The 24,000-nt window shown below is 36.1% G+C and overlaps 2 protein-coding genes across 3 annotated transcripts in view; both read left to right on the top strand.

Annotated features, from left to right (window-relative positions):
* LOC144978807 (plastin-2-like) overlaps positions 1–24,000 on the top strand; it is a 119,754-nt gene that overhangs the window by 22,373 nt on the left and 73,381 nt on the right. The gene's annotated exons all lie outside the window — the stretch shown is intronic.
* Positions 7,635–19,836, top strand: LOC144978805 (uncharacterized). Its single transcript, XM_078925328.1, has 5 exons — positions 7,635–8,180; positions 8,593–8,679; positions 9,839–9,900; positions 10,715–10,931; positions 15,279–19,836. Exons 1-5 carry the CDS (start codon positions 8,117–8,119, stop codon positions 16,619–16,621), a joined length of 1,773 nt encoding a protein of 590 aa, XP_078781454.1. The 5' UTR covers positions 7,635–8,116; the 3' UTR covers positions 16,622–19,836.

The raw sequence follows: 24,000 nt of genomic DNA, 5'->3' as shown, positions 1-24,000 counted from the left end.
TTATCAACATTATTATTAATATTATAGTGATAGGGATTATTATTATTATTATTATTATTATTATTATTATTATTATTATTATTATTATTATTATTATTATTATTATTGTTGTTGTTGTTGTTGTTGTTGTTGTTGTTGTTGTTGTTATTATTATTAATATCATTGCTACCGTTGTTACTCTCATCGTCGTCGTCTCCATCACCGCCATAGCCACCACTGTTATTGTCATCATCGTCTTCATCATCATCATCATCATCTTCATCGTCATCATCGTCGTCATTATCATTATCATCGTCATCAACACTAATATCATTATTACCTCTGGGACATTCTGTGGCAGAGTCTGAAACTTCACTGTTCAAATTAATACTCCAGCTCTATACATTGTACATTATTTTAGGAAATGGTATTATGTCAATGAATATGTTACCCTTGTTACATTATCATGTATATTTCCTGAAATAAACAATTTTGATATGTAATGTATGTATGTATGTATGTATGTATGTATGTATGTATGTATGTATGTATGTATGTATGTATGTAATGTATGTATGTATGTATGTATGTATGTATGTATGTGTGTTTGTCTGAGTGTGGGAATGTGGAAAGCATTATGCAAGTGCACATTATGTATCATAATTAAAGCTGTCTAAATAATATAGTATTCGTCCAAGCATCTTTTACATGGACTCAATTTATCAACAACACACATTTCCATTTTGATCCGTTTTATTTTCTTTGGCTAACGCCATCTTCAGATCGTATGAGCCAGATTCTGTGTTGACTCTGTTTAACTCTTCTTTGTAAAGATACAAAAAACACGAACCGGAAGTCAAGCCAATTTAACTCTTCTTTGTAAAGACACATAAACACGAACCGGAAGGGAAGTCAATTTATCGAACCCTTTTATATGGTAATCTTGTAATTGACAACCGTTTATGAAACGCTTAATCCAGTTAACACCAGAAAGAGGCAGTTACGGTTTCTGGGACATGTGTGGAGAAGAGACGGAATAGAAAAGTTGGTAACATCTGAGATGATCGAAGGAAAGAGAGCTAGACGTCGAAGACAAAGAATGACTTATTTAAATAACCTAAGAATGGCCTAATGTGACTTAAAAAGCAACACAGATTTCATGCGCACCGCAGAGGATCGTGATTCGTGCAGACAGCTGACCGGCAACGTGCTCAAGAGTACAAGCCACGATGGATGATGAAACCAGTTAACTGCCGTACTCGGGGTTTGGGGGGGGGGGGGGGGGGGACAAAAACAACTCGAATTTTTAATAAAAGATTGGCCAGAAATTCGTCCTTGAAATACTGGTCAATTGAAGTGACCTTCATATTGGCAAACGCTCTCAAACTTGGGACCTCGCGCGGTTAACTTGATAAATCGAGGTCGGATGGAAACCTCAGTTGCTAGAATACTTGCCTCATAAGCAAAGGGGTCGGCATCGACTGGGGATCTGGTACAGTCGAGATGTTTATTTTTGTCTTCCTCTGCTAACACACCCCCCCCCCCCCTTTCCAACCAATAGCCCTCCTGTAAAACCAGTTTTGATTGGGTAACTGAAACTCGGTCTGTTATGTCAAGTAACTGGTACTTTTAGCGACAGATGAGCGTTTTGTCCAAAGAGTTGCATGCAATTTCTACTCTGTCCGTATGTATGAAAGCTCTGAGGACTAATTTTGTGATAACATACAGAACATCAACAACCACAACCACCACCACCAACAACGACAACAACAACAAAACTCCAACAAAAAAAAAAACCAAAAAAAAAAAAAAAAAAAAATGGACTTTCTTGGTTTCGTGCGCTATGTGATCTTGTGGTATGACACTCGCTTTCGGATCGGAAGGTCCTGGTTTCGAGCCTCGCTCGGCGCATAGTTTTTTCATTGGGGAAGGTTCTCTACTCACATTTTCTCACCGAACTCAGATGCAAAATGAGTACCTGGCCGTTAACAGCGTTGTCTCTGTCAGAACAAAAAAAATGTAATGTCGCCTCACAGGCGTCATGTCCCGTCCTACAATTGTTGCTGTTGGCCAGGGACCCATTGTAAAGCGCTTTGAGCACGTTTAGAGGATATTGCGCTATATAAAAAAGCTCATTAAAAAAATGTGCATTGCGTTTAGCTTAGTTGTAATAAAATAATAAATCAAATTCCCCTTATTCATCCCATAAGGGAAATTTGTCTCTAGGGCTTATTCCAAGGGAACACTAGAATAACCCAGGCGTTAGCCGCAGTGCAGCGCCGAAAATTGAGCTAGGGCGACGTGACTTGCTCAAGGCCACATAACAGTGCAGCGGCGGGTAATCGAACTCGGTACCTTTCAGGTAGGATGCGAAGACCGTACCGCCGAGCCACGCTGCCCCCCGCTGCTGTGTGCACTTTTATATTTTACGGTTGACTTGTAATTGAATGGTGGTGGATCAATATTATCACAATGACTTTCATACGGGTTTATACGGTATTATATAATATTTACATTTGATTGAATCACCCTGTTACACTATTATAATATAATCTATGATGGTATCAGATTATCGATGTGTCTATTCGTTTCGTTTCGTTTTTCTTTTTTTTTTTTCTTTTTTTTTCTTTTTTTTTTTTTTTGTATGTTTTTTTTTAAATTTATTTTTTAAATTTATTTATTTATTTTTTTTTTTTTCGAGCCGCATCCATAATTTCTAATCTCCCATTTTCATCAGTGACCCGTTTATGTTGTTGTGACCCAGGAAAAGCTACGAGAGGGTCATTGATAGATAGATAGATTCGTAGATTGGACTCGGTCGTCTTGGTGTGTGTGTGTGTGTGTGTGTGTGTGCTGGTCCTTGTAGTGTGTTGTTTCTCTGTTCGTGTCATTTGACATTTGATTTTGTGTGACACATCAGTCTAAATTAGTGATCTGCCAAATCAGGCAGGCCTGTTCTTCAGCAGCTGATTAACAATAAATAATAATAATAATAATAATAATAATAATAATAATAATAATAATAATAATAATGATGATGATGATGATGATGATGATGATGATGATGATGATGATGATGATGATGATAATAATAATAGTGATAATATTAATAAGTAATGCATTGAGGTCGACTTGCACTTATTTACAGGTCTTGACCTAATTCCATCAACGGCCAAGATGAGGCTATGTGTTCTAGTGGTATGACACTCGCTTTCGGATCGGAAGGTCCTGGGTTCGAGCCTCACTCGGCGCATAGTTGAGTCATTGGAAAGGGCTCTTTACTCACATCCTGTTACCGTACTCGGGTGTAAAATGAGTACCTGGCCTTTTACAGCGTTGTCACTGTCGGAAAAAAAAAATAAAATTATAATATCCCCTAACAAGCGTCATGTCTTGTTCTACATTTTACGTGTTGCTGTAGGTCAGGGAGCCCTTTTAAAGCACTTTGAGCACATTTAGTGGATATTGTCCTATAGATAGTTCGAAGATGACGTCACTCAGGTCTTTGTTATTGTTTTTTGCCATCCGCGTTTATGAGTTATTCTCACTGAACTGTATTAACCCGACTATAAACGTTCATGGATACACACAGTTTTGTGTGCTGGTCCGTTATACTTCCGGATGGCAATGTTATCTTAGCCAAGCGCATACTATCTGTATAACAGCTCACATAAATAAGTTCAGGTATGTGAGGGTCATTTAAATCGATCGATATTTGAAGGACGAATTTACTGGCCAATCTTTTTCAAATATCTACGTGTTTTTCCAGATTACGGAAGTGATCTGGTTAACCCTTTCCTCACCAGCCATTTTCGGAATTTTTCCCAAAAGTTCACACCCACCCAACACAAAAATAGTTTTTTTCATACTCAAACAGAAAAGCAACCGCGGGTGGTTGGATGGGAGCATCACCCTTGAATCATATCCCTATGATGTTCGCATGGGTGTACGATCCGATAGTGATGTCGTTTCTTCTTCTCTTTACTAGCCTATCCTGCTTCTTTGGTTTGTGATTGTATTTTTGACAGGGGATATTTTTTTTTCCTGTAAATCGCCTGCCTGTTTGTTCTTGGTTATTTATAATTTAGCTTATGATATCTTTAGGTTATGCTTTTGATTGACATTTGTACTATTTTTGTTAGATTGCTTGTTTTTTTGTTTCAGCGGTCTCTCATATAACCTCAATTGTGTTGGAAGAGACCTAAAGCAACAAACAAAAAAAAGAAAAGCAACAATTATATTCTATGCATAATATTGATCAGCAAAATGAACTCTACAACACAGTGTAAATACGTTTCTATAAGTTAAATAAAACAGTTTTATTTAAATTGTGTGATTTACAAAAGTAATCTGAATGATAAAAGTGCTGGTTGGATTGTAACGAATGTGACGATTTTCCTGTAGTTGGTAAGGAGAGGGTTAAACATGAGATCAACTATTTCCTGGTTTGTGATAACCGTAAGCAGTTACATAGTTTCTCCTCCTACTCTCCCTCTTATCAGTACACCGGTCTTGGGTCTGTCGAGGAATCGTGTAGATAGTGTGCTCTTAGCTAAGTAGCTCACAACATTGCCATCCGGAAGTATAACGGACCAACACACAGAGCTACGTGTAACCTTGAACGTTTATAGTCTGGTTAAATACGGTTTAGTGAGAATACCTCATAAACGCGGATGGCAAAAAGCAATAACAAAGACCGGAGTGGCGCCAACTTCATACTGTCTATAGAAGGAACGAAATTAACGTCACTCGGCTCTTTGATTTATTTTTTTCCCCAGCTATTTTTATGAGTAACAGTTCTGGCTTAAATTCTGTCAGTCAGACTATAATAAATAAACGTTCAAGGTTACACCTAGTTTTGTTTGGGTTGTTGCTACGTTATATCCGGCGAATGGACGTTGTGAGTATCTTACCGGACGCATAGCACCAATAGATAGAATTTTCCTCTTATTCATCAACACGAAGATAAGCCGATGACGATAATAGGTCTATTTTTTAAACATGAGACCCGACTATTTGCTGGTTTGTAATGACCCGGAGTTACATGGTGTCTCCTCCTGCCTCCCCTCTTACCATTACACACGTCTTGGGCCTGTCAAGGAATCTTAGAGAAGGAACGAAACTGACGTCATTCAGCTCTTTGACTATTTTAATTATGAGTAGTAGTTCTCACTTAAATTCTGTCAGTCAGACTTTAAAAAAAAAAAAAAAAAAAAAAAAAAAAAAAAAACGTTCAAAGTTATACCTAGTTTTGTGTGTTTTGTTGCTACGTTATATCCGGCTGGCGGATCTTGTATTTTACCTATACGCATATCATCGATAGATGGAATTTTCCGCTTATTCAACGACAAGAAAACAAGCCCGACTATTTGTTGGTTTTTAATGACACGAAGTTACATAGTACAGAGCTGTCAACTTGAAATTTCGAAAATTCGTAGTTTCCGTGGGGGGGGGGGGGGGGGGGGGGGGGAAGAAAAATTCGCTTTAAATAGCTTTAGAACTAAACTTTTTCTCCCAGCATTGTCCAAAAATGCTTCAAGAAGCTGAACTTTCCTTTTCAATAATATTTATTGAGTCAAAGAGACTTGTGCAGTTCTGTAGCTGGAGCCAAAATTTTCGTATTTCTACGAATTTTTCGTAGTACTAGCTGTGCTGTCAACTTGAAATTTCAAAAATTCTTAGTTTCCAAGGGGAAAAAGAAAAAGAAAAAATCACTTTAAATAGCTTTAGAAATAAACAATTTATTTCTCCCACCATGGTCCAAAAATGCTCTAACGTCCTGATTATACGTTCTGAGGAGCTAAACTTTCCTTTTCAACAAGATTTATTGAGTCAAAGAGACCTATGCAGTTCTGTAGCTGGAGAAACAATTTTCGTTTTTCTTCGAATTTTTCGTAGTACTAGCTGTCAACTTGAAATTTCAAAAAAGCGTAGTTTCCAAGGGAAAAAAGAAAGGAAAAACTCAGTTTAAATAGTTTTAGAAATAAACGATTTTCTCCCAGCATGGTCCAAAAATGCTCCAGAGTCCTAAATATACGTTCTAAGAAGCTGAACTTTCCTTTTCAACAAGATTTATTGGATCAAAGAGACTTGTGCAGTTCTTTGCTGAAGCCAAAATAATTCGTATTTCTACGACTTTTTCGTAGTACTTGGCATGTCTGCATTTAGTGTCTCCTCCTGCCTTGGGTCTGTCGGGGAATCTGATAAATTCATGACCCGTAAATGACTTTAGAATGTCCAATGGTGACTAAGACTTGCCATGTCGTAAGTACTCCATTAGATCCATAAGGATATTATGTATGTATCAGTAGACTTACGGAGTGTATCCCGGTTTGCTAACCTTTAAAAGGACAGTACCATTTGCTTGTGACAATTTCTTCTTCTTCTTCTTCTTCTTCTTCTTCTTCTTCTTCTTCTTCTTCTTCTTCTTCTTCTTCTTCTTCTTCTTCTTCTTCTTCTTCTTCTTCTTCTTCTTCTTCTTCTTCTTCTTCTTCTTCTTCCTTTTCTTCTCCTCCTCCTCCACCACACACACTCACACACACACACACAAACACACAGACACAGATAATCACACAAAAACACACAAACATGTACCATGATACCGTGGTCATTCTTATGTTATATCTCATTGGTCAAGTCACACATACACACACACACACACACACTTACACACACACACGCACGCCCACACATTGCGTTGAAAGTGTTCCATTGATCATTGATATAAATCATATCGCATGTATAACAGCATGCCTTTTTAGTCAGTCAGTGGTCGGCATAGACTCTGTCCTATCCTCCTGGCGTGTTGCTTATCAAATCCCAGAACGTAATGCAGTTTGAAGGCATAATAAATTATTAACCGGCCAAATTGATGTATCCTGGAAAGACAGGTATTGAAGAAAATAAAAATTTGGCCAGAAAACTCGTCCTTCAAATTATATCATCGAATTAAATTACCCTCACCTTGGGAAAAACTCTCAAACCTGGGACCTCGCGAAGTCTTCAATAATAATAGTCTATTACATATATGCATATATATATATATATATATATATATATATATATATTATATATATATATATATATATGTATTAATACCGGATAGGGAGACTTTTGGTACCCCTATTAGTTCATTTTACAGTACTTTACCAATAGGGAGACCAAAATCCGGTCCCCTATTGATTTGACCTCTAGCACATTCACTTTTCTATTTTTAGTTTAAGGTTGTCAACCCAACCGTCAAGGATATATAATTGTAAATCATAGTATTGAAGTTATTTGTTAAACACCACAGTAAGAAGAGTTATGCCTAAATTTTCACGTTGGTCAATAAGGTGACCGCCTGAAAAAAGTACAATAGGGGTACCAGTGTTTTCATCGATATATTTCAATAGTGAGGCAATATATCTTTCCGAAATTTTCTCTAAAATTCTAGAGCATTATATGGATTTTTATAGTAATGAAAACCTAATATAAAATTGTGTGAAAGTTGATGAACTGAGGAATGAACAAGATATACGAATTATAATCTATTTTTAGAAACAGATTTATCGAATCTTGGTCCGGATTCTTATCTTGGTGACAAGAGACAAGCAAACATAGTAACTCTTTTTTTCGTGAAACGTATGTTTAGTCAATTTCGCGCATAAAGAGGCACTCGGCACTCACTCACTCTGCAAGTCGGTAGTAGGTGGTTATCAGTTATCAGCTCGGCCTTTAGTTCTTAGTCAAACGCTTCATCAAACCCATTATTGAGTAGCATGTTGATGCCAGTTGAAGCCATCTCGACGTCGTGAAATGGAGCATCTTCTGTCATAGCAGTAGAATCGTCAGATGCCGCATTTAAATCCTCCATTCCAGGCGTTGCTGTTGCCATATCGATCTTCGAAATGATTTGGTCTAGACGTCAAGTTGACCCGTTCTATGTCTGAAGAGATTTTAAAGTGCAATACCTAACATTATATCTTGATCTACAAAAGAGTCTTTTTAAATGAACCGCTGTGTTTCTATATTTTTCAAGAACCAAGGATATCTGATAACCACTGACTACTGACTTACAAAGAGAGTGGCCGACGGACGTCCTCTCTATAGCCGCAAGTATTTTTTCGTCACTTGCTGAGTTCCAAACTAGACGTCTATGGCATCGTGGGGTAAATTGATGCTGGAGGCATCATTGAAGAGACACCGAGATAATTTAAATGGTAAGTTATTGGCCATTCTTATTACATCACAGTTGATTTAAGATTTTCAATAGGGTAGACATCACACACCGATTGATGATTGTCACTTGTCAGTCAGTCATTTGGAAGTGGAGTCAGATAATTCGGGAACTTCTGTAGACTGTAGATTCACACTAGTGAGTAAGATCTGTCGTTTACTACTAATACTACTACTACGACCACTACTACTTTTAGTTTTAGCGCTATCCAACTCAACACTTCTCGTGTTTATTTTATTTTGGCAAAACTAGAATGGATTTTTGAAAAGAATATAAAATAATTTAAACTTAAACCTGTCTTTGCATCTTGCTTTATGCATACAGTATGCCATATCACAGCCATCACAAAATCATAGTTTAATGTTGAGAATATGCTATTTCTTTTGTAACTTCAGATCAGAGAGATTTGAGCTTTAAAAATCCTGAAAAATGTCTTGCTGTCAATCCAGACAACCCTTTTGATGTGATCTATGATGTTAATGGTAAGAATGTAATTTGATGAGGAAATGAATAACATTTAGGTACACATAGTTTGCTTTTTTTTTTTTTTTTTGAGTCATGATGTGTAATACTATTACAGTCCACTCCGGATAATTGCAACTCATTTAATCGCAACTTTCGGTTAATCACAATATTTCCTAAGCAATGGAAATAATTCTATATAAAAGTCACTGGTTAATTGCAACAAACTTCGGTTTTTTAAAAAGTGGTAAATTCAAGAAATCAAACAGTATATCATGATTAAATTTCATCATGGATGAAATCGTGACAGGTTGAAGAATTGAGAGTGAGCAGGATTTAATGCTACAGTAGTGTGTCACCACTCTGTTAGAGTCGAAAGAGGGCGGGGCTCTGCAGTATGGGTTTGTGACGTCATCGGTGGCCATTAAATAGAAGAGGGGTGGGGCTGGTCATAATCTTGACAACAGGTTATAAATGACAGTTATAAAGAGAGACTGAGCGATATCCTTTGTTTTAGGATTAACAACTGTGCATTGTGACCAATGAGTTTGGTGAGAGCTTATTGTCTCTCATTAAGGCTAATCTCTTTAACTCTGACAAATGTTGAATTGTTGAGAAAAAGATTGAAACTTCTTCCAATCTGAATAAGATATCGGCTTGCTTCATAGCTGCTTTTGGTTGACAAATCTACACGGGGCTGCCATATCGTTTTTGTTTCAATCAAATTGCTCTGTATGTGGTGGACTAAGAATATTATTTACTGGTTTGAGTTGACAATAAATGTGTAAAATGTTGAAATAGTGGACAGGAAACTGAATTTCGGTTAATCCCAACATTTTCGATGATCCCAAGGTATTGCGATTATCCTAAGTGGACTGTACCTGAATCTTGAACGAAAAAACTATCATATGGATATGATTATAGACAGATTGGTTTCTGGAATTATATTTCCGTCCTCCCTTGCCAACTCTGACGTTCTTGAAATTTAAAAGAAAATAGCCAGAAGGTTTCGGACTTAATTTTCTTTTTTTTCCAAAGGACAATAATCATAAGGTAAATAATTTTAAAAAAATCCTTTTACAGCACAAGATGGCATGATTTTTTGTTTAAGAGTTTAGAGAAAAACTTGCACATGATAGTCTTCAGCTTTTTTTTTTGTTGTTTTTATTTTCTATATAGACTCCAACTCAGAGCCTGAAAGTGATGCAGAACAAAGTTCCATATCACATGATTCATTTGTGGTAAGTATGTACATTAAAATAAAATCATAACATTTGTATAGCGTTTATCCACAGTCGGCACCATGCTCAAAATGCTTCACATCACCATATTTTGTGGTGGACAAAACACATTTGCCACAAAAGATGAGACCTGCAGTCTGTTAGGCGCAGTACAATATTTCAGGACAAGGACAACACTGTTTTACACCAGTGAGATCTCCTAGTTTTTTGTTGTTAAAAATTTTTCTTTGCAGTGGACTTCGCCAACAATAACACTATTTTAAACCTTCCTCGTTATATTTTGAAGTGATATTCATTGATGAGCCATTCACATTTGAAGTCGTTTGTTTTTTTATTGACAAAATGTGAAAATGATGCGTTTCCAGGAAAAATTAAAATAGCTTCTGTTGGGATTATACTTTTGATCTCGCATTTTGTCCAAATTCTCTTGCATCGTAATGTTTATCAACTTTTTTTGTTAACTATATTGCAGTTGCAAGGTTAGGAAGTTCATATTGTTGCAATGACAACCGTTTATATGTCCAGAATCGTAGTGATATAAAAAATTGTTTTGTAGTTGTTGGTCCTGGTGTAGGATTTAAAGAGTTGGTTAAAAACGGTTTACTGAAACCTGGTTGGTGTATCTATATTTATCCAAGCACAGTTGAACATATTAAATACTTAGACAATATGTCTGCCTTTCTCAACTCTTTTTTATATACTTGCATTATTAACCAGCTAATTGTTTAGTTGGATTATTAAACAATGGCTCTTCATGTTTATTGTCAACATGAATAAATTGATTGATCTGTCATCTTTTCCACAAAATATACAGGGTCCCGATTTTGTTGCTGACTCCGAGTCTGATTCCTCTACGTACTCTGTGAGGTACCCAATGCTGAGTACATCATTGTCTCTGGAACCTAGTGCTCATTCCCCAACTCAGTCAGAGCCTCATCCACAACTATCACAGACTGAACCTCGTTGCCAGTCTGGGACCCAGGTTCAACCCGAATGCTATACACTTGCAAACCAACGTGTTACGTGCAATGGTGAGTCATTTTTTTGTCATTCTTCTCCTTTGATATTTGTGGGATCAATTTTAATTTACCCATTCCTTTTAAAAGAAAACTTCCACCCCTCCATGGTGCTGCATTTGTGTTATTGCATTTTTTTCTGTTTTGGCAGTGCTGCGTCGCAAAATACGCTACCATTTACATAACAAGCACAAATCCAAATTTGATAGGGTGGACATCTTAGAATCTGAAACCCCAATGTGTGAGTGATATCAGTGAAACCAGCCATAAAAATGTTCATGTTTATTTTATTGGGGGTTTTTTTGTCTGTAATAGACTTAAATTGCTTGTATTGTAAGTGTTAAAATGGTTTTTTTGTTACAACCCATCTATATATTAAAACTGTTTCTTTGTATTTCTATGATGCTTAAGGCTTTTTTTCACAGACCAGCTGGAAACTTAACGAGAATCAGAGTAGATAACATTTTTATTAATCTTGCAACCTAAACAGTATATGATGATTGGGAGCATTTAATGAAAAGCACATTTTCTTTTTAATTTGTCGGTACTAAAATTATACTTTGATAATGTCTGCTGTTTTAGGATTATCAGAAGTTAGATGGAAAGGAGCAGGAGAACTTAATTATGATGACTGTAAAATTATATACTCAGGAGGAGGAGAACACCAAAGGGGAGTTGGAATTATACTAGATAATAAAACGGCGCGAGCAGTCAAAGGATTCTGGCCCATATCAGACAGAGTAATGGCAATCAAACTACAAGCAAAACCTTTTGATTTTGATATTTTACAAATATACGCCCCAACCACCAGTCACGATGATGAAGAAGTGGAAAATTTCTATCAACAAATAGATAAAGCAATGCATCAGTTTAAGTCTTCAGACATAAAACTCATCATGGGCGATTTTAATGCCAAGGTGGGCCGAGAAAGAATAGAAGATATTGTGGGCCCACATGGTCTGGGAGACAAAAATGACAGAGGTGATCGTCTTATTCAATGGTGCCGTCAACATGATCTGACAATCACAAATACTTGGTCAACAAACCACAATAGAAGGAAGTGGACATGGAAAAGTCCTGGAGATGGAGTGAGAAACCAAATAGATTACATACTCATCAGCAAACGTTTCCGAAACTCGGTTTTGTATGCCAAATCTATGCCGGGGGCTGACTGTAACAGCGATCATATACCTGTGCTATGCCCCATACGAGTTAAATTGAAAATCTGCAAAAGAGCAAAGGCTAAACCTAAATACCAACTAGACATTCTCCGGGAGGAACAGAAGATACAAGAAAAATTTGAACTATCAGTAAGAAAAAGTTTGAAGTGCTTGGAGAACTAACAGATATAGAAGAGAAATATGAGCAGTTTAAAGACAGTGTTGCTGCATCATTAGAAGAAAATGTTCCAACCACACTTAAGTTGCAGAAGAAGAAATGGATTACTCCAGAGATATTAGAATTAATGAATGAGAGAAGAAAGGCCAAAAATCAGGAAGAAAAATACAAGACTCTGAACAGGCAGATAAAAAGAAAATGCAACGAAGCTAAAGAAGACTAGATAAATGAACAATGTCACTATATAATGTCCTGCAAAGAAAAAAATGGCAAATTCTTCCATCAGAAAATCAAAGAAGTGACAAACAAAACTAAATCAGGTGCTAAAAGTGGATGCATCAAAGACAAGCGTGGAAACACCATCATGGACAAAGACTGCATTCTAAACAGATGGTCAGAATATATTGAAGAACTTTTTTTTGATAATCGAGGAGAAATGCCTATGATAAAAGAACTGGAAGGGCCTTCTATAATGAAAGATGAAGTTAGGAACGTCATGAAAAGCATGAAAAATGGAAAAGCTGCAGGACCTGATGCCATAACAATTGAAGCCTTGACTGGCCTGGGTGAATGGGGGATTGAATTCATCACAAACCTTCTAAATCAAGTGTATGACACAGGAAAAATGCCAACTGATATGAAACGATCCATTTTTATAGCACTACCAAAAAAGCCAGGGGCAGTTGATTGTGAACAACACAGAACTATTAGCCTAATGAGCCACCTCACAAAAATTCTTTTGAAGATAATTTTACTAAGAATAAGAAATAAAATACGACCTGAAATTGGGGAGATGCAATTTGGTTTTGTTGAGGACAAGGGTACCAGAAATGGAATATTCACATTATCAATGCTGATGGAAAGATGTATTGAAGTAAATAAAGATCTGTATATGTGTTTCATCGACTATTCAAAAGCCTTTGATAAAGTACAACACGAAAAACTATTCAAAATTCTATCATCCTTGGACATTGATGGTAAAGATTTAAGAATATTACGGAATTTGTACTGGGAACAAGAAGCAGCAATGCGTGTTGACAACGAACTAAGCAGTTTTACACCTATTAGAAGAGGAGTTAGGCAGGGGTGTGTTTTGTCTCCAGATTTATTCAACCTCTATAGTGAAATGATATTAAGAGATATCGAACATAAGAAGGGGGTGTGTATTGGAGGAAAGAATGTAACAAATCTGAGGTATGCAGATGATACGGTTCTACTGGCAGAATCTGAACATGAACTACAAGAATTACTGGATGTTGTAGTCAGGAGTAGTGAAAATATGGGACTGGAACTGAATATATCTAAAACAGAATGTATGACGGTATCTAAAAATAATAACCCACCAGCCTGTGTAATAACAAGCAGAAGACAAACAATACAACAAGAAATGGCAAACAGAAAAAGATCACTGATAACAAAAATCATCAAACGCCAAATGGAATTTTTAGGACACATTATCCGCCACCCTGGTTTGGAAATACTCGCCTTGACTGGAAAGATGAATGGAAAAAGAATAAGAGGAAGACAAAGAATAACGTATTTGAAAGGGATAAGAACTTGGACAGATGAAGCTGAGAAAGGTGGCGCTGCTTTAATAGAATTGGCAAGAGATAGATCAGCTTGGCGGAAGATGACCTCCGACGTCTGCTTCAGATATGGAACTACATGAGATGAGATGAATGTCTGCTGTGCTACAAACCCTTTTGACTTCCAGGTTCAATATTTTTCTTTATTCTAAAATTCTTGGGTTTCCTTTCAATGACAACTGAGATCATTAAAATTCAGCTCACAACATGATGTGTGTAGATTTGATGAAAACATATGTTCGAGTTGAGAAGCAGTGTTCACGAACTTGCTGATCGTTTTTACTAGCATTTATTTTCCTAACTTACCTGTGTCAATTAACAAAGGCAAGACTCAAATATTTTCTATCTGAACAGTGTGTTTGTTATTGAAATATTTCCGGCATATACATGTCATATTTCATTCCCACAAAATATAAATCAGGATTAAGTTGTCTGGGCATCAGCATCGTTCAGGCAGTTGGGGGGAAGTCTTTAAGGAATTAATGAAGCCGATGCTCAACCGGTCTGGAGGACGTTTGATTGATGTCGGCTGTTTGTTCTGCCAGCCGGTGATGTTTTCTCACTCCCTCAATGACAAAGAAAGTCATTGTTATGACTATGAACTATAGTCTATTATTACTTTTGTTACTATATTAATTGTTACTTATTGCCGCTACTGTTATTATTATTATTATTATTATTATTATTATTATTATTATTATTATTATTATTATTATTATTATGATATTGCCTTCATTGCATTCTATTACTATTATTGATATAATTAATTTCTGATTGTTGTAAATAATTTATGTGAATTGAATTTTGTCGATTGGCCAAGGGCCTACAATAAACTTAAATGAAATGTTAGTCTTTGGATAGGACTTGGGTCTATTCTTGATTGCTTTTCCGCCTGGGTCGAGTGAAGCATTTGGAGTAAATTTTGTTGCTCAACGTAAAAAACATGACGCTTACCATTCCGCTGATACTGATACCTCCAAGGGGTGGTTGGGGAAAAACCTAAAATTCTTTTGACATTCTGTCTGATTTTTCGCTGAAACAACAAAGGACAATCTATGTATTCAGATGAGACTTCAATGTGTTACTATTCCGATTTATGTTCATATTTTGATTATAATGAAGAGGGAACCCTGAACCCAGTGAAGTGGGTGGATTGATCTATTTATTTCTATTTCAAAACAAAAATATGGCGTCTTTTCATTGGATTTGTTATGTGGCAGAGGTCTCCACAAATCTAACATACCTCTTCCAAAGGAATAGATGGTAGAAAAGTATATAACAAGAAGGAATTATGACAGTTACTTGTCCAGGCCTTAAATATTTGGAATGCTATTCCTCTCTATCGCTGTCATGTAGCTGATGTGCATACGATCTGTCTATTGATTTATTTTCATAGTTCATAGCATGATGTGCTTTATTTTTTTCTTTTTTTTTCCAGAGAAATACAAAAAGCCAAGGAGACCCTGTCCATACTGTGGACAGTTGCAAACAAAACTCTCAAGGCATTTGATGAGGAAACACAAAGATGAGACAGAAGTTACAGAGGCCATGAAACAGCCTGTAAAGGAAAGGGATAGAACAATGGAGAATCTCAAGAAAAAGGGCATTTTTTATTCAAACACTAGAAACAATTCAATAGTTATGCGTGAGAGAGCACAAGGGTCACATGAAGTTGTTATGTGTGCTGGCTGTAAGGGGTTTTACTCTGGACGAAGGGTTTATGAACACAAAAAGAAATGTAGTACTGAGTATGCTCTGTGTACTGGGGTTGTAAAATTTTATCCCGTGGCTCCCAATGCAAGTAAAGAAATAAAGGAGAATATTCTTGACAAATTTCGGAATGATGAAGTGGGAAATTTGTGTCGATCAGACAAAGCTATAGTATTGTTAGGAACAAAATTGTGGAGTAAAAGTTCAAAGAAGGAGAGAAAAGTTATAATGAGTGATTTACGCATCTTAGGAAATTTGATTTTAAAAACTAGGAAGAGAACAAATCAACCTTCTTTCTCTGGAGAGGACGTGGTGAAGCGTTGTAACTTTAATGAAATATCGCAAACCATTTCTGAAATGACTTTGAAAGAGGATGGGACATTGAAAGCAGGCTTGAAGCTTTCAATTGGATTTATATTGAAAAAGTTAATTAATTTCTTAAAAGGGGAATATATAATGCAAAACAAAATGGAAGAATCCGCAGAGATAGATTTGTTCAAAGCTGTCCTGGATTATAATTGGGATAGTATTTTTTTTACAGCCAGAGTTCAATGTGAAGCAAAGAGAACAAATTTGAGAAAACCCAAAGAGATGCCATTAGAGAATGATATAAAGAAGCTACGGCAATTTATTACTGAAGAGATGGTCCGTATTTGTGAGGATGGTTATCAATTATTTGATTCACATATGTTTGTTAGGCTTCGCAATGTCATCGTAGCTAGGCTTACAATGTTTAATGCGAGGAGAGGCGGAGAACCCGCAAGGATGTTGTTAAAAGACTGGAATGATGCAGATTCAGGTGTATGGGTTGATCCCCAGCTTGTACAACATGTCACTGATCCTCTGGAAAAAGCGTTACTTGAGAAGTATAAGCTGGCCTATCAGTCTGGAAAGGGAAGCAAGATGTTGGTCCCTGTGTTGATACCCAATGACACAATTCAGCCTTTAAGGAAACTTGCACAGGAGCGTAAAGCTGTTGATATTTCAGACAACCCATTTCTTTTTCCAAATACAGGAATATCCAAAGATCATGTAAGTGGTTACATTGCCATCAAATATGTCACTTCTTAGTAAAGGATTTAGAGAAACCCCAGTTGTTAATAGCTGATAAATTCAGGCACCGAGCTTCGACATTATTTGCCTTACTTGATGTCCCACAACACGAGAGAGATGTCTTCTATCGACATATGGGACACAGTGAATCAATCAATCAAAACATTTATCAGTGTCCACTTGCAATACGAGAAATAACAGAAGTTGGTCATTTTTTGGGTCAAATTGATAACTCAGCATCGGTCACTGGGGAAGGAAATTGTAACATTGAAACAAATGACTCTGTAGTGAATAGAGACTCAAATGCAAATTTTGGAACATCCATAGTAACAGCTGCAAATCAAGAAGAAATATTTGATGGTGAAGCAGGAGTGCCAAATCAGCTTACGTGTTCTTCAAAACAAACTGAACCCAAGAGGAATTCAAGCAAAAATCGGAGATACATGTCATGGTCAGATGAGGATACAGATAGAGTCAAGTCATATTTTAAAAACTTTGTCGAAGATGTTTCAGCACATGGTTCAAGGGGATCATTACCTAGAAAGTCTGAAATTATTCTGTTCTTAAAACACCACAGGGTATTTTCACAAAAGGAATCCCTGAAGGTACACTAATTAGTTTGGTGAAGACAAAGATTTTTAATGAAAGAAATAAATATAGAAGGGAAAGAGCGTTTCAATCGGTGTAATGACAATCATGAATTTGATTTGTATTACATTCATTGTATTGTATAGTGTTATTGACATATTTTGGGGGTTTACAAAAACGTTTTATCTTTATATAGTACAATCTGTTCATCATTGCAATATCCTTTTTTATATTATATGAACATTCATTTGCTCAGCTTGAGAGACAAATGCTTTGTAGAACCATAGCTGTCAACCGTTCTGTTAAAAACGGATTTGTTCCGTATTTGACTTCCTGAGTCAGTAAGTGCTTATTTTTAGTTCAAAATCCGTATTTTGTAATTTTTGACTAATTTGTGGTAAAAAAGCCATGTGAGCCTAATGAATTATTATTATTGATCCATTATTATTACTATTACTACTACTACTATTGTTGTTATTATTATTATCATTATTATTGGTGTCCAGTGAGAGCATAATCTCCATTTGTGTAGCTCTTTAATTTGAATTATGCCTCTATCATAAATGATTTTCAACAATTAAAAAAGTTCCATTCGTTTATATGACGCCTGTATTTTACTCAAACCTTTCATAATGTATTGGAGATTTGCATAGGATATGGATGTTAGCCTCGATATACTTTGAATATTCTAAGACAGTATTGATACTTTCACTATTTGTTACAAATATTATTTTAATTAAGAATAAAATTAAATCCACCTTTTTGATTGGAAGGTATTCAATAAGAAAATCAATTGCTTATATTGATTAAAGATGACAATGATTATTTCCCTTTATTAATTTATGAAATATATAAATTTAATCCCTTTAAAAACATCTTCATCTGATTTTAATTTTTTTTTTTCAAGCATGCTTTTGTAACGGTTTAGGTTCAAGAAAAATAAGTATACTCCATTTTTAGGTGTGTTTATCTTGTCAAAGTAAAGAAGTAAGAATTCTCTAATATTTAGAGGTGCATTTTACTATAACTACTATTATAGTATACTACTTAAAGACCATTATGTTGCATGAAAGAAAACATATATGCAATCGTCTACTTTTTATCTGAACTCACCTAATTTTTACCCCAAAACGCCCTCTCAAGTGATGTACCAGGTTGGTAGTTATGCATTTCTAACCATCTTAAGTTATTTCATTTATTTTACAATTGTGCTTCTTGTGTATTGGTCCTTATCAAAGTTGAGGCAGTTGAATTCTTTCTTTATATTGTCCGTTCTGAATTTTGATCTCATTGTGGAAAGCTCCCATAGCGGGCAGGGAGGTACACACTGTGTCTTCTATCCCCTTATATCTGTTTTCCAACATGCTTTCAGTCTTTGTCTTGGAATGAGATTACTTGTTTTTTTCCTGGCCCTCGCCGGAGTCCTAGCTGGGAGGGAAGCAGTCAAATGCATATTTATTGTTTTGGGAGATGATATTTTTTTCCTTGTAAATTATCTCTCTGTTATGTATTATTACTATATTTGTTATTTTTTAATGTATAATGTAAGCATTTGAGTGTGTTCCTCTTTGTTGGATTTTGTTCTTGTGTCCGGATAAGACTTATAGGTGATCTCAAACTAAGTACATTGGTGATACGCTCTTGGAATCTACATCTGATCCCTATTTGTTCCCAGTTCCCCTATGTCTTACTTTCTCTTGGATGCTTCAACTGTAATTCTAGAACTTTTTACTATCCAATTTTCTTCCTTTTTACTGGCGCTGATATAACCTAAATGTGTTGCAAGCGCCGTAAAACCCTTAAAAACAAAACAACAATCATTGTGGAAAGTGTCATTTTAACGATTCAAATGTGCTGGTACTAAACCCGATAATTGAGCAACATTTGGACTAGCCTCTGTCATCTCAAACTTGTTAGTGTTAGTAATAGTAATTAAAAAGGCTGACTTTTATATGTTGCGATTCGATGAAGGGGGGGGGGGGGGGGGGCTTCGGCACACATCGCCCCTCATCCCGGGCCAAATGAGCGTTCCTTATTTTATTTTTGAAAAGTTGGCAGCTATGTAGAACTATCTGAAAGAATCAGATATGGCAGAATAAAAAGTCTTTCTACTAACCCTAACTTAATTGGCCAATGTAGCTTTATGTTCAGCATTTTCTAGATACCTAATGTAAAATTTCACTATTCTTTTTATGATAATTTTAAGAGTTGCAATCTTTAGAGGCGACTGTCAAGAAATGACACCTCTGTGCATTTAATTTCATTCTTTCTTTATCCCCTCATCCTTAATCAGAATAATAATAATTAATAATGAAAAAAAATGCAGCAACGACAGCTTAGAACGGCATAAAGTGCTTAAGAATTATTTTTTTTTGCATTAAACTTTATTCAAACGATTTTCAGCACTTTTGCTTCACAGTTTATGCTTTTTAACAAATGCAATTAAGCAACTTACCAGCAACAACATATTGGTTTGTTATCATTTGAGGGTTTTATCAGTAAAACTGTTTCTATCCTTTTATGTTGCACTGTACACATAGCAAACTTCATGCTTTGATTTGGTGACCAAAGACTTATGTGATACAGTGGATGAATGTTTGTGATGGCTTTTGGAACTGAAATAAACCTGCAATATGATTTGTAGACTTCTATCGTTATGTATCATTTTTCGGTCAAATGTAAATGTAATTTTACACGAGCTTGATGTATCATAAAACCCACAATGAGCTCAACGTGCAGCTGGTAGTACATTTATATGGACACGAACAGAACAACGTTGTTACAATTCAGTAACGTACTCCAATTAACACAAGTGAGACTGTAAATGAGACTTTTACAATGACTCTGCATCGCCACAAATATGGATTCGAACCCTGGCAACTCGGGCGTCAGACGAACTGTCTACCACGAAACCAAAGCAAGCATTGTGCAAGTTAAAGTGAATGAGATGTTGATTGAAGCCGTTCATTGTGTCCATCAGATCTGCTGTCCTATCCATCCAACTCCATTCACTGGGTGGGGTTCCCGACTTCCCATAATGGGCAGGGACGTACTCGTTGCGTCTTCTATCCCCCTATGTCTGTTTTCCAACTTGTTTTCTGTCTTTGTCTCGGGATGGGATTACTTGGTTTTGTCCAGGACCTGGCTGGGAGGGAAACAGTCAAATGTATAGTTCGAGTTTTGGGAGATTATATTTTTCCCTTGTAAATCATCTGTCTGTTATGCTCTTTATTGTTTTGTTTACATATTATTTATGCTTTGTAAACATTTGAGTGTATCCCTCTTTGTTGGGACCTGTGCTTGTGTCTGAATGAGACGTTTAGGTGATCTCAAACTAAGTACTTTGATAGTGGGCTCTTGGAATCTACTGTTTCCTATTTGAAACAAATCCCCTTTGCCTTACTTTTTCTTGGGTGCTCTAATTGTAGTTCCAGAACTTTTTACTATCCCATTTTCTTCCTTTTTACTGGCGCTGATATGACCTTAATGTGTTGCAAGCGCCGTAAAACCCTTAAAAACAAAACAAAACAAACCAAGTCCATTCAGTGGTATACAACAACAACAAATAAACTCCTCTGCCTGGTCCCTTCTATCTCTGATCTTAACCTGGGTCGTCAGGTTTCTAAAGGGGTCGGGGACTGCAAAAACAATGGCGCACGGAGCAACTGGGAATATTTTTTGCCGTGTTTGAGTCCCAGGTTATTTCCCTGAGCGCCCCTTCTGAGGGATGGACCTTCCCAGGAGTTAGTAAATGCGTTGCTCGGCCACTTCACTCTACGCACACTGGGATAAGCTTCGACACTATGGCCATGAAGCTCTTAATCTTAAGGACTTACTTTATTTTAGACAATTTGGTGGTAGCTCACTTGAAAATGCACTCTTAGGTATACACATATATAAACATATACTGGGCTCCCTAAAAGGGTTTATTAATGTGGTCTCCCTAAAAACATGTTTTTACCAAATGTCTCCTTAAAGCTACAGAAACACTTAGTAAAACATTAGGGGGACCGAGTAATTTTCTATATACCATTGTGATCATCAAGCATCAGAATTGTGTTCATAAATCATTGTAGGGAATCAAACTATACTCATTTGAACAAAGATTGAACAGTTTAATCAATTTGAACAAGACATATGCTTGGTCCTCCAATTGGTGCATTTCACAGTGGTCACCTTAATAGTGGATTGATACTTATATATATATATATATATATATATATATATATATATATATATATATATATATATATATATATATATATATATATGTGTGTGTGTGTGTGTGTGTGTGTGTGTGTTAAAGTTACAATGAAAAAAATGTGTCCCACGTAACAGGGACATACAGAGATATATTAAAATTGTATAATAATAATAATAATAATAATAATAATAATAATAATAATAATAATAATAATAATAATAATAATAATAATAATAATAATGATGATGATGATGATGATGATATGATGATGATGATGATGATGATATGATGATGATGATGGTGGTGGTGGTGGTAAATTATTTGTCTAGCGCGCAAATTCCATGAACCCATTCTAAGAAATTCCAGGTCTGAGGGTTTTTATGCCAGGAGTCATTTAAATCGATCGATATTTGAAGGACGAGTTTTCTGACCAAATTATTTTTAAATATAAGAGTTTTTCCAGAGATGGATAGGTAACGGGTTAATAAATACAGTCTGAAGTAAATAATATGTCCAAACAGATTATAGAGCACCGAAAGACGAAATCTCTGTGTTTGTGTGTGTGTGTGTGTGTGTGTGTGTGTGTGTGTGTGTATGTGTGTGTGTAAATTATGTGTGTTAAATCTAAATCAGATCTGCCTAGTAATACGAGAAATATGCGTATAAATACGAATTTTTGGCTCCAGCTACAGAACTGCATTCTCCTCTTTGACTCAATAAATCTTATTGAACAGTAAAGTTTAGTTTCTTAGATCCTATATTTAGGACTTTGGAGATTTTTTTGGGTCATGCTGAGGGCAAATTGTTTATTTCTAAAGCTATTTAAAGTGACTTTTTCTCTCTTTTTTCTCTCTTGAAAACTACGATTTTTTTGTTTTTTTTTTTTTGTTTTGTTTTTTTTTTTAATTTCAAGTTGGCAGCTCTGATCTAAATCAAAGAGAATCCGTGCCCAACAGGTCGTCCAGACGATCCGTCGATGTGCCGGTGTCTGTCTGACCTTCTACCCGTTTGACCAGTCCGGGGACACAAATGGGGGGGGGGGGGGGGGGGAGAGAGAGAGAGAGAGAGAGAGAGAGAGAGAGAGAGAGAGAGAGAGAGAGAGAGGGAAATAAAACATCGCTCTCGAAGAGATTAGAATGTTGCACATTGCCAAAATGCATTAAAAATTATAAGAATTTTGGCCAGAAATGTCTACTCAATACATTGATTGATAACATGGCCACCAACCGACCTTGTTTGAACATCTCGGCCCCCACAGGTTCTTTGAGGTATCGTGTTCGAGACTATTTAAGCAAGTTGATGGTCATGTTGAATGTTTGATAGTTGAAGTTAAAGATTTTTTGCCAAAATGATTTTTACAAATGTGGGTTTCTTTTTTCAAGATATACAAAAGTATAGAAAGTTTGAGTAATTGGTGCAGTCTTCTTCTTCTTCTTCTTCTTCTTCTTCTTCTTCTTCTTCTTCTTCTTCTTCTTCTTCTTCTTCTTCTTCTTCTTCTTCTTCTTCTTCTTCTTCTTCTTCTTCTCTTCTTCTTCTTCTTCTTCTTCTTCTTCTTCTTCTTCTTCTTCTTCTTCTTCTTCTTCTTCTTCTTCTTCTTCTTCTTCTTCTTCTTCTTCTTCTTCTTCTTCTTCTTCTTCTTCTTCTTCTTCTCTATCTATCTATCTATCTATATCCATCCATCTATCTATCTATCTATCTATCTATCTATCTATCTATCTATCTATCTATCTATCTATCTATCTATCTATCTATTATGAACGTGTTTCGTGCGTATGAGCGTGTTTCGTGCGTATGAGCGTGTTTCGTGCGTATGAGCGTGTTTCGTTGTGATTATTCATATTTTCGAATTCGCTGGAAATCCCCGGTTTGAGAGTATTTGACAGGACGAAGAGTCATTTTAATCGATCGATATTTGGAGGACGAGTTTCCTGGCCAAAATTTTTTTGAATACGTTGTCTAAGTTATCTAGTATCAGAGTAGCTACGGCAGCTAGTCAGTTTTCAACAACACGCATTGGGTGGGGTTCCGACCTCCCATAGTGGGCAGGGAGGTACTTGCTGTGTCTTCTATCCCCCTGTACCTGTTTTTCAATTGCTTTCTGTCTTTGTCTTGGATAGAGATTACTTGATTTTGTCCTGACCCTGGCCGGAGTCCTTGGATGGGAGGGAAACAGTCGAATGTATACATAGTTATAGTTATAGTTTTGGGAGATGATATTTTTTTCTTGTAAATCATCTCTCTGGTATGTATTGTAATTTTTTTTTTAACATATGATTTGTAACCATTTGAGTGTATTCCTCTTAGTGGGATCCTGTGATGGTGTCGGGGTGAGTCTTGTAGGTGATCTCAAACTAAGTACTTGGATAGTGTGCTCTTGGAATCTACACCTGTTTCCTGTTTGAACCAATTACCCTTGTCTTACCTTTTCTTGTGTGCTTTAATTTTAATTCTAGAACTTTTTACTATTCCATTTTCTTCCTTTTTACTGGCGCTGATAAAAACAAAAACAATCAACGACACGCACTGCTATTAAATTAAGCGTAACGACCAATTTATGTTATAAAAGCTAAGAGAAGAATATAAATATCTAGATACATACAATGGT

The sequence above is a fragment of the Berghia stephanieae genome, chromosome 8, assembly GCF_034508935.2.
Source record: "Berghia stephanieae isolate SIO BIC M18660-M18661 chromosome 8, UCSD_Bste_1.3, whole genome shotgun sequence".
Taxonomy (NCBI): Eukaryota; Metazoa; Mollusca; class Gastropoda; order Nudibranchia; family Aeolidiidae; genus Berghia; species Berghia stephanieae.
The sequence above is the reverse complement of the archived record's forward strand: the minus strand, read 5'-3'. Positions and strand labels throughout refer to the sequence as shown.

What these genes read in the sequence shown, in the direction of transcription:
- LOC144978805 (XM_078925328.1), top strand. Translation starts at nt 8,117, where the DNA reads ATGGCATCGTGGGGTAAATTGATGCTGGAGGCATCATTGAAGAGACAC. An exon ending in TGTGATCTATGATGTTAATG is followed by an intron (nt 8,680 to 9,838) that starts GTAAGAATGTAA and finishes TTTTCTATATAG; the next exon opens with ACTCCAACTCAGAGCCTGAA. An exon ending in CCAACGTGTTACGTGCAATG is followed by an intron (nt 10,932 to 15,278) that starts GTGAGTCATTTT and finishes TTTTTTTTCCAG; the next exon opens with AGAAATACAAAAAGCCAAGG.